We start from the raw sequence: 13,457 nt of genomic DNA on the forward strand, positions 1-13,457 counted from the left end.
CCCTCTCTCCTCTTCCTCCTCTCTCTCCTTCCTCACCACCTCCACGGGATGCCGGAGGAGTTACCTCGTCGAGTATGCCACCAGTGATGTTTTTTTTGTCGATTTGCGGCTGATGCCATTACGATGGAGACGGCGGAAGAGGCCGTGGTCGGGCGGTAGGAAGAAGTCGGCGACTGCGGGTAACAGCAACACCGTGAGTTTACGGAGGCGCATAGCCATCATCTCTTTATATTGACCTGATGGTGCTCTTCGACGTGATGCAAGCGTTTGTTGGCTTTAAAGACTGGTTGTGGAATATCGGGCCTCTTGCGCGGATGGGTGGTCACGTTGTTTATTAACAGCTTGTTGGTGATTAGAGTTGGTACGACCCGATGGCTGGATGACAAATGGTGATATTGCCTGTTTTTGTGTAGAGTGAAGGTCAGCAGTGCAGCCGGCGTTGGTGAGTCTCCCGGGGAAGCCGGGTCTATTTCCCAACTCAGGCATGCGCCTGCACCCCCGGCCGCGACGGAACACGTATTCACAGGCTTTGCGACAGGCGATAAACACCAAGGCATTTACACGAACAATGATACCGTTTCACCAGCCACAACGCGAGCAGCAGGGGCTTCGCGTGCTGCTGGGCGTCCCAGCCACGAGACCCATAAACAGCATTCTGCCAGGTCCCTTGGCACCGTAACCCGCCTACAGTGACGCCACGAGTTCACAGCTAAGAACAATCCAGACACGCAAATCATGTACATCATCCTTTCCTTAACATACCACCAGCCCAGCCCCATCCCCACAGCCGACTATTTGTTTACATATCATAGAGGAGAATCACGCAAATACGTCAAACACAATATTTGGCGCACAGCAAGAAAGACGGAACCAACCAGCTTGCCCCGGCAACTGGCCTTTTACAACAGAACAGACCATTGAATTGAATGGTCTCAGCAGGAAAGAAACAACCAGAGTGTTATCGACAACATCGAGGGTACAATACCTTACGCCGACTTGCGCCTGATCCTCCCAACAGGCCACCAACCGTTGACTTGCAGATTGGTGATGGCTTGCGGAGGTTCAGTTGTCAGCCTGGCTCACTGACGCCGATGGTGCAGAGCGAGCATTTATTGGCGTGAGCCCAGCTACGCATTCTACGGATTGCTATTTCCGCGGCCAAAAGAAAGAAACAACAGCCCGCGCCGACAACACAGCCCATGGTGATTTTTCGTTTATGATTGTAGTTTTATCACATAACCGCAAAGAAAATCTCCATCGAATATGCATGTAGTGGCTTTCGATATTGCATGCCTGCCTCGCTTGCGCAACTACGGACACCGCGCATTTGCAGCCCAAGAACTCGTCAATTTTCTCAAGAGTTCGTGCACCAGGCGAAAAACAGAACGCCGAATAGCAGGGGAAACAGCGTTGCGTTACGATACCTCAAACCCTTCCCGCCGCTCATTCGTCGGCGCGACCTTCAGACGTAGCGCACAATCCCTGCTCCGCTGTTAAAAGCTGGACGAACAGTCGTATTCATCCACTTATTTTTCATCAATTCTCCTCCACAGCCCATCATTCAGAACGCTCAACTCCAGTTACGACAGACAACCAGGGCTTCCGTCGTTTCAGCAGAAGTTGCGTTCGCTTTCGTATTTAACAAATTCATGCCCGCCAGGCACCACAAATATGGATCAGCGAGTTTCTGTGCCCTTACACTTATGATCAGGCAAACCCCACGCAGGTCCACTTCGTTCGTTCAACCGCCATTCTTTCAACCACGTAAACTTTTTCCTTTTCATCAACCGTTGCCGTTAATGTAAATAATCACCGGCTAATGTTAATGCAGTCTTTCTTGTCCTTGAAATTGTACTTTCTTCATAAGAATGCCCCATCAGCATATCTCCATTTCACTGTCAGCCACGCCACGGTCAATACGCGTTATCAATAAGTCACTGTTTACAATAGCGATGTTTCACCAGCGATGCGTCGCCCGCTGGCATAATCTCATCGAGTTGCCGCGAGTCTGTGAGTGACATTTAACATCATAGCTATACCTGGCGTTGTTGCCTAAATTTTTTTTTCTGGGCTCATCGTGAACTAGTACAATGCTGTTACAGGCTGTTCGCTGTTATTGGAACAGAAGAGTCTCTTGCACCATGCCCCTCACACCAAGTCTGCGAGAGTTTCAGCCGGGTTGTTGGCCGGCCCATGTACTCTTCTTTGGGCGCACACAGCTATCGTACAATGAATGAAGTCACCATATTTGCTTTACAGAATCACAGCCTCTCATTCTGGCCAACATCATGAGAAGTTCAGCGAGCAGGAGCGCCCTCGCCACTGGCTCTTTGGACTGAACAAAGCTACTCACTTTCCACACACTGAAAAAAAGAAGATTTGGGACGTTGCCGATCATCGAACAATACCGGAGGTCAATTCCAGTATCAAGTTTTCTTAAATAAGCGTAGCGGGGTGGGCCTTAAAGTATATATATATATATATATATACATATACATATATATTTACAAAGTTAATTTAAAATGAGTGAGCGCATGTGGTCCACAAGTGTAGTCCAGCCCGTCACCAATCACCATTGCGTCATTCACTTTCCACCCGTGTAGGCGCATATGACGGTCCCGGTGCCTTCCCCATAAAACAAACCCGGCTCCAAGCCTGTTTTGCCACAGCTATTTACACCACATTTGGCAGCATTCCACTGTCGCTTAGTGCTATTGGTCCACAGAAACCGATTCATTAGACCAGAATATTTGATATTTATTATATATCGCAAATATCGGTTCGCACGACATCCACCAGCCGCAGCCAGCAGCATTCGCTGTGCGTACAGACTCACCATCATAAGTTGCTTCGTTTAATCTCAGGAACCTATAGTAATAAAAATTGCAGCAGTTGTAACCGATGACATTGCCGCGAATTACGATGACGATCGAGCGCAGAACTGGACCGATATTGTCCCAGCGCACGCAGTTCGCGCCTGACAGTCCGTTTCTTCTGCTGTGTTATTTCTTCCTTCCACCTCATCACCAGCGTTACGTCACTTTTCCTCCTCGTCACAGAACAGCGGCGAGTAAGCCTGGCATTTCACAAAAAACATATTAGTAGCAGAAGATAGATACCCCAGAACAGCCATACGGTTATTGCACCACAGCGTTACTTTCCCACCATTTTCCTCCTTCCGCCAACCAGTCCTGCGTAAAACATGGTTATCATCCACGATTACTTTTATTTACCGCCCAGGCACATGTTGCTAAGTCGCACGTGTTTACCGAAAGTTGATATATCTTCGGGTAATAATCGTCGATTTCGTGTCGCAGTTTGTCTCGATACTAAAAACAAAAAGTATGCACACTGTTTAAATAACGAGCATCTCATCTTTACCATCATCTCTATGTCACCGAGCATATAATTCCTTTCCGTTTCAGGCATGCACCTGCCAGGCGGGCGAACGATTACGTGAAAACAACATTTTACCTCATCTCACAACCACACCACGGCGCCGGCGAGGCACCACGAAGAAAGACAACATTACAGCCGACGGTCGCGTACAGCCTCAGCACAGGAACAGCCAACAACCCAATCATTGTCATTACACAACACACCTTGCCACCATGTAATATCATCATTTCGAATCATCTCAAAACAATTAAACAAAAAAAAGGAAATAGAGAACATGGAGATTATAGTGACGATGACGCGGGAGAGACCAGAAGCAAGCGTACCAGCCGATTTCATTTTTCCCTTTTGTCATTGCAGTAACGTGCCTGTTCAATCAAATTATTAATATTATTATTATTATTATTATCTTCGCTATAATTGTTAGTCCTCCAAAAACCGTAACTTCGTTTGCGTAAAATGACTTCGTCATTTATTACTTTAGCTGCAGACGTTAAAGATGAGCTATTTATTACCTTCAGCCTTCACGCTTGCAATTAAACACATAAAATACTCGTCGATAAAATAAAATTCTGTGGCTCAGAGACCGGAGAGCAGAAACACAAGAGTTACCGATCGGGAAAGTCATTGCCGCCACAGCGACCGTCAAAAATCACGTTTTGGGCAGTAGAATATTGAGTACCATAAAATTAATCATTGCGGCCTCAGCCTGTGTTAATCAAATCATCGTTCATAAAGCAACTGTTAATGAATTACGTCATCTATGAATACAGCACATCTGCGACAGCTTGCTTTCTTGAGCCATACATACATACAGCCCCAGCACACAGGTTCCAACCCATTGAGAGTTTCACTTGTGTTTTAATGTGTTAAATAAGATTAATATAACGAAATAGCAAGTGTGTTTTATCAATAAATTAATTTTTTTTTAATGCATGATTGAGATATGGTAATAAAAAAAATATAAAATTTTTTATCTATATTATAAAAATAAATAAATAAATAAAATAATAATAATAATAAAAGCAAAACACACTTGTAATTTTTAAGTTATATTAAGATCTTATTTGTACATTATCAGTTGGTCCAAATTATAAAACTTTAAGTGACTCTCAATATTTCAACTAAACAAGGTTTGGAACCCATAACTCTTATAAATTGTTGGATTAAATACTTAGAAATATATATATATATATATATATATATAGCTCAAATCAAAATAACTTAAAGCAAATATCACTTGGATGTAATGTTAAGGCAAAATATATTTTTAATAATATATTATTCATAGATGACATGATAAAGTTCATTAGCAGTTTAGCACATATTGCAAAACATATGGTTTCTTAAGAAGTACAAATGACATTAGTTTTGATTCAAGAGGTCTATTTTGTTTAAGAGAATTTTTTTAAATATTAGTTCAGTAAATATAATTTTATAGTACTCAAGTAATTTCTACTACTTACAAGGCATGCCAGTAAAGAACCCAATTTTTACAACCATTAATAATAATAATAATAATAATGAAAAATTACTTAACAATCCTCATAAACTTACAACTTTCCCGATCAATTGCTCTTACAATATTTTCTACTCTCCGGTCTCTAATTTTTAAATTTATTTTATCATTATCAATTTAGTATTTTTTTTATAATACCAAAATTACCTCAATCTCACCGACAATAGAATTCGCTCTCTTTGTGTTTAGGTACAAACCCACTAATGAGACAAGCTTGACCCTCTCGTGCATTAGAACAGAAGAATAATAAATAGCTCATCACTTTTTAACGTCTACCAACTCTAGTGTAAATGAGCAAGAATTGATATAATTTAATCATTTTACATAAACTTGAATTTAAAAAGTAAAAGATTTGATTTTTTTTTAATAGATATGAAAGTTTTGGAGGGATTTGTATGAAATCAAAGAATTAGAAGGATCTCACATTAATTTTCTTGAATAATAATAATAATAATAATAATAATAATAATAATTTGATTAAGACAAGGCACATTAGAAGCATTAGTATGTTTCTATTAATAAAAAAAAAAAAAAAAAAAAAAAAAGGAAAAAAAAAGTTACTAATGAAGTCCTACATAAATAAACATGGGGGGGAACTTTTTACTGTCCAACATGTGAGTGTGAACAGGAGTGACCGTGACACCACCCCACGCTTTCATACATTACACTTCTAATCCCTGGCCCCACCACACTCTCTCTCCCACTTATCATCATCCTCTCTTCATCTCCATAATTAGCTCCTCTTCCTTTTTTTTTTTTATTTAATTATTTTGAAAAATAATTCAAAATAATTAATATTACATAAAATTTTGTAAAATCAATATATTATTAATGTATATATATAATAATAATAATTAAATATAGGATTGTTAGCATGTATATTTCCTGTTGGGTCCCACTCTTCTCCTCTAAGGGCTCTATTGCACGTGGCTCATCAACCACACGTGCCAATGAGTTGTCACCCTCCTCTTCTCTGTTGTGGTGCCTCACCAGCACGTGAGAACCAGGCCCCCTTTGCAGTAGTGGCCCATGGGCCTTGGAGATAATTAAAAAATAAAAAAAATATTGTTTTCACATATCATTCTTGAAATTTTATAATTCACCCTTTATTCTCTCTTAAATTTTTTTTTATGTACCTGAAAACTTAAGAAAAAGGAATTTACATATATAAAAATACCTCTATGCTCACAGTGACACATAGGATAATGAGAGAAAATAAAAAAATAAAAAAAAATAAAGATTAAAGCTTCATTATCCAAATCAAACTGGCTTTTAGAACCTAATGTACATACATAATTTTTTTTTTATTTTTTTTTTTAAAAAATATGAACAAACTACGTATACGAAGAAATGAAATACCGACTATTTTATTGCAAGATGGATATATAACATTAAATTTGTATTATTGTTAAACACATGCAACAAAAGTGGTTGGAAAGCATGTGCACATGGAATGACAGGGGAGTGAAACATAGAAGCTAAAAAGAATACAATGAAATCAATGGAATGGGTTTTTTTTTTGAAGGAATGGTGGTTGTTGGAATGCAAGTGAAGATTCTCAAGTTCCTTAATTATAACCATATGTTTTTTTGCAAGGTTGTGGTTTTGATGGGGCAGGGAAGAACAAGAGGAGAAGGAGGACAAATGAAAATGCAAATGAAAGTGGGAGGCAATGCTGGATGTTTGGAGGCAGCTTTGGAAAGCCATGCCATGTCATGCCATAAACTAATTTTCTATAATTCCAATCTATGCTACCTAGTACTACTAATATGTTTTCAACATGAAACATATAAAAAATCCAAGCACATGTTCTCACCAAACAATTCACTTATTTAATCTGATGAGTGTGAGTTGGGGAGAGACAGACATGATAGTGACTTATCAAAGGAGGGAAAAAAGTAGTGCTTTTAGGTAGCACTTGTTTGGTGTGTATGAGTGTGTGAGATTGTGAGAGAAATTGGAAGGAAAGCAATGCCTATGCCACACAAATATGATTTGTAGGAAAACATTTGGACAGGCTGGCTTGGCATCCTCAGAACCCTACATTAATTTCTGTGCACTGCCATTGGGGGGACAATATCAGTTGGTTCATCTAAATTTATTTATGCTTCTAGTTTTTATCATCCCATAAAACTCAATCATCATGCATAATTGGATTCACCAATGCAATATCATCAATTTTACAACTGCACATATGCAATACAGAGCCTAAAGGTAGTTTATTTTTTTAATTTTTATTTTAGTCTTACTAAACAATTGCAACTTAGGTTCACAAAAGTTAAACAGTAATATGATGGAGATGATAATATATATCTATACACACAATAATTCTTTCATGTGCATCACACAAACACTGCATACAATTAGATATGTGTCAATGACATGTTTGAACTTTGAACCACCAATCTATTAGTTTACTATTATATAATAAATATCAAATAGTTCTAGTCTAATGAATCCTAGAATTACTGGTTTCTATATATGGATATGCCTCTGAAGATTCCATGACATAATATAATGAATAGAATGCAATCAAACTCTTAAATGTGATATACCTGATAAGCATAATAATAAATCTAAAGACCAAAACTAGGCTTAGGCTTAGGTATTGGGTTTAGGACCACACCTGACCTTGGTTGGAGTTTTGTCAAGGGAGGCAGGACCATCATACATATATTTATCCACCTACACATGAGCATTAGGTCTGCATTCAGTGTAAATTGAATGAGCAATGTTCTAAAAAAGGGTGATTGAGATTCAGCAGAGACAAGCCAAGACATTTGTCTCCATTAATTACCTTTGCAGTGCTTGTCTCTCTATGCCTGAATGGATGGACCACATACTTTGAGGCCTTAGCTTCCTTTTTCCATTTTTTTTTTTTTAAATTTAACTTTATAAATATATATATATATATATATATATATATATATATATATATATTATTTTTTTTAAATTACTGCTGCTTTTGTTTAGAAGAGCTTGATACCTTGTCACCTGGGGTGATTTGATGGCCCACTCCATGGTCCCAGTCAAGAAAGTAGGGTCCTCAACCTGTTCATTGGAAATGAGTCAACCTTCATGATAATCAAAGCATCCCAAATCTTCTTTTCTTTTATGTGTGAGTGTGTGTGTGAGAGTGAGAGCATGCCAAGCATGATTTAGTCCTACCTTCAAAAGAGTAGTGGGAACTAGAAAGGGGTGCTCTGCTAAAGCTTGGGACTTTTCTCAAAGCATCTGCTCCTTTTGAATTTTTTCTTCCTTCTCCTTGAGAACTTCTGTTTTGGTCTGAGATGATAGCAGAATAAATCACTGTTAGAGAAGCAGGGTAAAAAAGAGAGGAAACACAAAATTTAATGATTCTGTATAAAAGCCTCATTAGGTGCAAATTTATGGGTAACAAAGAATAAAGATGTTCAGACCAGCATGCCTCATTTGTACAATGGATGCACTTTTGTGTGATTAAAGCTTTCTACCTTAAAAGAGAAACTGTTTGTCAAGCTAGGCTGTAAAAGTTGGAGAATCCATGCAACAACTGACAAAAGCCCAGCAACAGAGTTCCAGACAGCACAGGCACTCTCTATGAACAGTGTATACAGATGCAGCATAGTCACAAGATTTCTTCTATTCAATACTTGTGAACATGAGGATTACCATAGTAATCAACATTTGTACTAGTTCACATTAATTTGAGAAAAAAAAAATTTAGAATAACTTAAATAATTAACACTGTAAAAGTTTATAGCTATGGCAGAGAAATGTATAAATGTGCCTCTTTTTCTCACTCCACAAAAGATGTGAAGCTCATTGATTCAACACAACATTATCTGCACCCAATAGAAAGCAGCAGCTTCAGATAAGTTATGCCAACAAAGATATGAAAGCTTTCATTAGGGTTGGGCGTCATGAGCATCATGTAATGCTTCCTGAAGACAGGTTAGAGCCCCATCATAGTTCACGAAACCCATAAACCAAAATTCGTGGTTGTCAACTGAGACAACTTGAATGTATTTTTCTGCAGAGTTTGTGCTGCTTGTAGTAGGCGTAATTGCTCGTAGTTGATGCATAGGAATCACCACCTATTTGATAGTAAAAGTGATGAAATATATAACAAATTGTGCAACAATTTTTTTTTTTTTTTTTGATAGAATAAATTCTTATGAAGGTAATGAAAAGAAACCTGAAGACTAAAAGGACTAAGAAGAACGTTGAAGAATCAAAGTTTTTTACATTAACTATGGTTAGAAGAATTAGCAGTTGGTTGAAGAATCAAAGTTTTTTACATTAACTATGGTTAGAAGAATTAGCAGTTGGTTGAAGAATCAAAGTTTTTTACATTAACTATGGTTAGAAGAATTAGCAGTTGGAAGCGACGTGCGCATGAATGGGAAAAAGATTGACAAAGAATTGGACACAAAAAGCCTTTCATTAAGAGAGACACTACAATCATATAGAATTAAATTAAAGAATAAATTTTAGAAACTTCACTAGTCAAAGCCAACAACACAAACTCATTTGACATTATGGTTACTTGATAATATATTTTGTTCTAGTTCTAGCAAATTTGTAGATAATCAGATTTATTGTCATGCAAGTGCAAATGCACACAAAGTGGCAAATAGCGAATCCTTAACTTGCCTCTGCTAGAACAATAACAAATAATCCCTAGTTATTTATCTGTCCTTCCATAGCCAACTTCCCCAGATATACCAGTAGGACCAAGAGGAATGATGTTCTAGATGGTAGTGAACATGATATTATTAGAGAGGGTGGTGAAAATAAAGTAGGATGAGGATACCTTATAATAGCTCCATTCAGTTTGATCTCCAACTTTGTATGACAAAGGATTGTCACTACAAAATGCGAGCTTAGAAGTAGAGAGATACAAAATTCCCATAACTGGTCCAGCAGATGTTGACAGATAACAAATATATGACTTATTTAGTTTCTCTTCAGGAAGTGCATCAAAAGTTTGTTGAAATATCTTCTCATAACCACCTTCTGCTATAACTTTGGTTCCCTGCGCAATTCTTCCCATGGCAGCTTCAGCCATGCTTGGTCCTGTTTTCACTGGGTTAAAAAAGACTTTTGAATACATAAAGTTGAGAAAAATTAACAGCATACACAACATGTGTACCTCGAAACTTTGCATAAATTAAGTTCAAAAACTTTTGATGAGTACATGGAAGGGATGAACTAATATAGTATTGGTGAACAAAAGGAAATAATATTCCCAAATCCGAAAGATATTGTAGTGCTTGATCTGAGATCAGAACGAAGAATGATTAAAAATTGAATATGCTTTGTGAGGTTCTGTTGTTAACTACCCAAGCTGTTTGTAGGCTGTGCTCTTCATGAGAAATTGAGCTTCATAAAAAGAGCTAAGTTGGCATGAATGAACATAAAAAAGACCAAATTAGTTTGGAAATCAAATACATTAACTTTTTTTTTTCAAATTATCCAGGTATATTACTCCATCCCATTATTTTGAAAAGGTTCTCTCATACTTAAGATTTTTTTATGTTGATTCAAATAAAAGAAGAACAAAATCTAATTCTTAGGCTGCAAATACATGAGGTGTCCCATTAGATTGCATTATTTGGCATAGATCAAGGCCCCCTTTAAACAAACGAAACAGATGCAATGCATAGAATCTGGCCTCAAGTAGAAAGCCATTTCACATGCATATTTCACCAAGTCGGAAGTTTAATTTTCTTTGCAATTCTTATGATAAAACTACAATCATAAACTAAACTGAAAAAATCACCATGATGATATTTGTGTTTGGTAGTGAACTCTTCCAAAATTGCTGCCACAATTTCATGATATTGGTTTTTCTTTCTTTTTCTTTTCTTTCTTTTGTATAAATGTAATCCATAGAATCTTTGAAGTTTGATACACATGCTTCATTTCTACATATTTGCATATGCATCAGTATGCTCCTTCTATAATTTTGCTTTCCATATTAGAAGTCAGCACATCCAAGTGGAAAATTACTGGAAATTCTAAACTTCATTAAACTATAACTAGACCTCATTCGATTTTCTTCATTTTTGCCCTTCTCACAAGCCATCTGATCTTGCAAAGAATCCAACAGGATTTAGAAAGAAACTGACCATTAAGAGTTCTTTAACAAGCTGATTTGCATATGGAAGATCCAAATGACAAAATGCTTGAAATCAAAACCCATCTTTGTATATGTGCTTACCACAATGATCAAATGTTGTCAATAACACTTCTAGAAATTAGTTTGACTGCTTTTTTTTTCCCTGCTAGGATTCATTCAATTTGTGGTCATGTTTATGACTTATTCTATTTTCCATAAAAAGATTAGTTTTGTAGACTATTTCACTAAGTTTGTAGTTATGATCTTTTCTTAAGAACAAAAGATGATATTATATGCCATAAAATAATTAGCAGACAATGACAGCTGTATTTCTCAATGATTTACACCTTGAATGCATTTTATTCACATAATACATTTAATCTAATGAAAATAACAACCAGTTATATCCCCTCCTAACAATTGAAAAATAAAACTAGCTTACCCTGACATAAAGCGGCAAGAAACTAGGGGTCACCAGGAAATACAGAAAGCAAAATAGTATCCAATTTCAACTCTTCTATTAGAAATGTATTCACAACTTGGACTCGGGAGAAACTTCACATTTGAAAAAGGAAGATACCCAAAAGTGAAATAGACTCATTTTGACTCTTAGCATGTTAGATTTAGTTAGGAAGAGTTCATATCTGATTTTTTTTTTTTGTTTAATTCAAAGGTATTCTTACATAATTTCATGCTCTAAGGATTTGTTCATAGAGTTCTCTTAGCTAACTGATCCCTGATTTGGGATCTTCATGGCTGCTCAAAACTTAACTGATTGCTCAAACTTGTCCAAATTAACTTTGCCTAGGAAGTTCCACACAAGCGCTAGCCAACAAACTCTAAATCCTTCACTTTCTAATTTGTAAGCCTAGAATGGTAAGGTTACAGTACCAAGGATAGCAAACTCTCCTTGCTTTCTTTATAGCCCTGTAATTGGATTTTTGTTTTGAACCGTAATTGGATCTTGTTCATCAGCTTAAATTGTCCTCATGAAACCTTAGGACCTAACTAATGTTTTTGCAAGCCTAAATAATCTGCTTCTCCTTGTTTATGTATGGTTATGAAGCAATATGTTATTATGATTTCATTATAGAAATACTCTTAGTGGCTTCTCTATCACATGGCTCTTATCACCTTTCTCGCAAAGCGTATAGATATAATAATATTCAAATCATAAACTCTAGAAGACAAACACATACCTAGGTTAAGGAATATAATCTTAGAGGAAATAGGCCAACATTCCCCATAGAGACAGTAGACTCACCAACGCCAATACTATCTTTCCCACTGCAACCCATTCCTCCTACACAAAAGCAAGCTCATTTCGGAGCACTGACAACCCTGTAATCCACCATTTGTATCCAGCCATCAGATTCATTACCAACTCTAATTTGTTTCATCCTACCCAATACCATCTCTAAACCTTTGGCTGCTTGTCCTTAATAAACAACATGACAATACCCACCGCATCTCCGCACAAAAAAATTTGATAAATTTCCATTTTGTTAGTCTTTAAAGTAATTAACAAACGCTTGCATCTCAAAACTTTCAATCACAATGAAGATACATCCAAAATTCAATATAAAAAGCCATGAATGATCACAAAACAAATAAAACCTCCATAGAGAAACTCACAGTGTTGCCACATATTGCCCGCAAGATCCTGTCCCTTCCTCGTGGCCTCGCCGACCTTCTTCCCCCACCGCCCGACCACATCCTTCACCGTCTCCATCGTATCTAAACATCAGCCACCCAAAAAATCAACAAAAAAAACCTTCAAAAAAACAAAGATCGAGTTCAAAACAAGCGTACTCTTCGCCGACGAGGCGGGTGGCGCGGAGACGTAAGGGTTGTGCTCCTCCGGCATTGGTGGCGGCGGCGGCGGAGACTCCTGCGTGAGATCGGGGCTCCAGGAGACGGATTTGGGGGAGGGTTGGGGATTGGGAGGAGGGGGATCTAGGGATTTGGGGACAACGTCGACGAGGGGTTGCTTGGGGGCGGGGTTATCACCGGCGGGAGCGGGTTGCGGATCCATATCGGAGTCGGGTGGAGCACTGTGAGGATCCGAATCCGATAAGCTCCGATCGTTGAACGGGAGAAGCAAAGAAGAACGACGAGGGTGTGTTTGGTATCCCTGCGGAGCACGTTAGGAATAGTATTAGTTTTTGCATATAGGTCCAAGAAAAATCTGTATTATTTGCGTGATGGTTTTTGCATTAAAGCCCTTGGAGACTTTTTGGTCAAGCGTCTCCTTCAATGTCGCCGTCCTTTATTAGTCTAAAACATCCTTGATTTTTCTTTAGTTTGATTATTGCTCTATTTTTTTTTTATTTTCATTTTTTCTCATTTGTTAAGTAAGCGTTGAAATCAATTGATACATATTAATTATTGTGTATCAATTGTCACATGGCATGTGAACTAATGCTAATTGGTATAAAG

At 37.7% G+C, this 13,457-nt stretch overlaps 1 protein-coding gene across 1 annotated transcript; it reads right to left on the bottom strand.

Annotated features, from left to right (window-relative positions):
- Positions 1-8,510: 8,510 nt before the first annotated feature.
- On the bottom strand, positions 8,511-13,174 carry LOC120282611 (GEM-like protein 1). The gene is made up of 4 exons (XM_039289446.1): positions 12,831-13,174; positions 12,654-12,755; positions 9,711-9,982; positions 8,511-8,991 (listed from the first exon to the last, which is right to left on the bottom strand). Exons 1-4 carry the CDS (start codon positions 13,051-13,053, stop codon positions 8,803-8,805), a joined length of 786 nt encoding a protein of 261 aa, XP_039145380.1. The 5' UTR covers positions 13,054-13,174; the 3' UTR covers positions 8,511-8,802.
- Between the last annotated feature and the right edge of the window lie 283 nt (positions 13,175-13,457).

Source organism: Dioscorea cayenensis, chromosome 18 (assembly GCF_009730915.1).
Source record: "Dioscorea cayenensis subsp. rotundata cultivar TDr96_F1 chromosome 18, TDr96_F1_v2_PseudoChromosome.rev07_lg8_w22 25.fasta, whole genome shotgun sequence".
In the NCBI taxonomy this organism is placed as follows: Eukaryota; Viridiplantae; Streptophyta; class Magnoliopsida; order Dioscoreales; family Dioscoreaceae; genus Dioscorea; species Dioscorea cayenensis.

Coding starts and splice junctions, on each gene's coding strand:
- LOC120282611 (XM_039289446.1), bottom strand. CDS start 13,053: ATGGATCCGCAACCCGCTCCCGCCGGTGATAACCCCGCCCCCAAGCAA. Junction 9,983..12,653: donor GGGCAATATGTGGCAACACT/GTGAGTTTCTCT, acceptor TTTTTAACCCAG/TGAAAACAGGACCAAGCATG. Junction 8,992..9,710: donor CTGAATGGAGCTATTATAAG/GTATCCTCATCC, acceptor ACTATCAAATAG/GTGGTGATTCCTATGCATCA.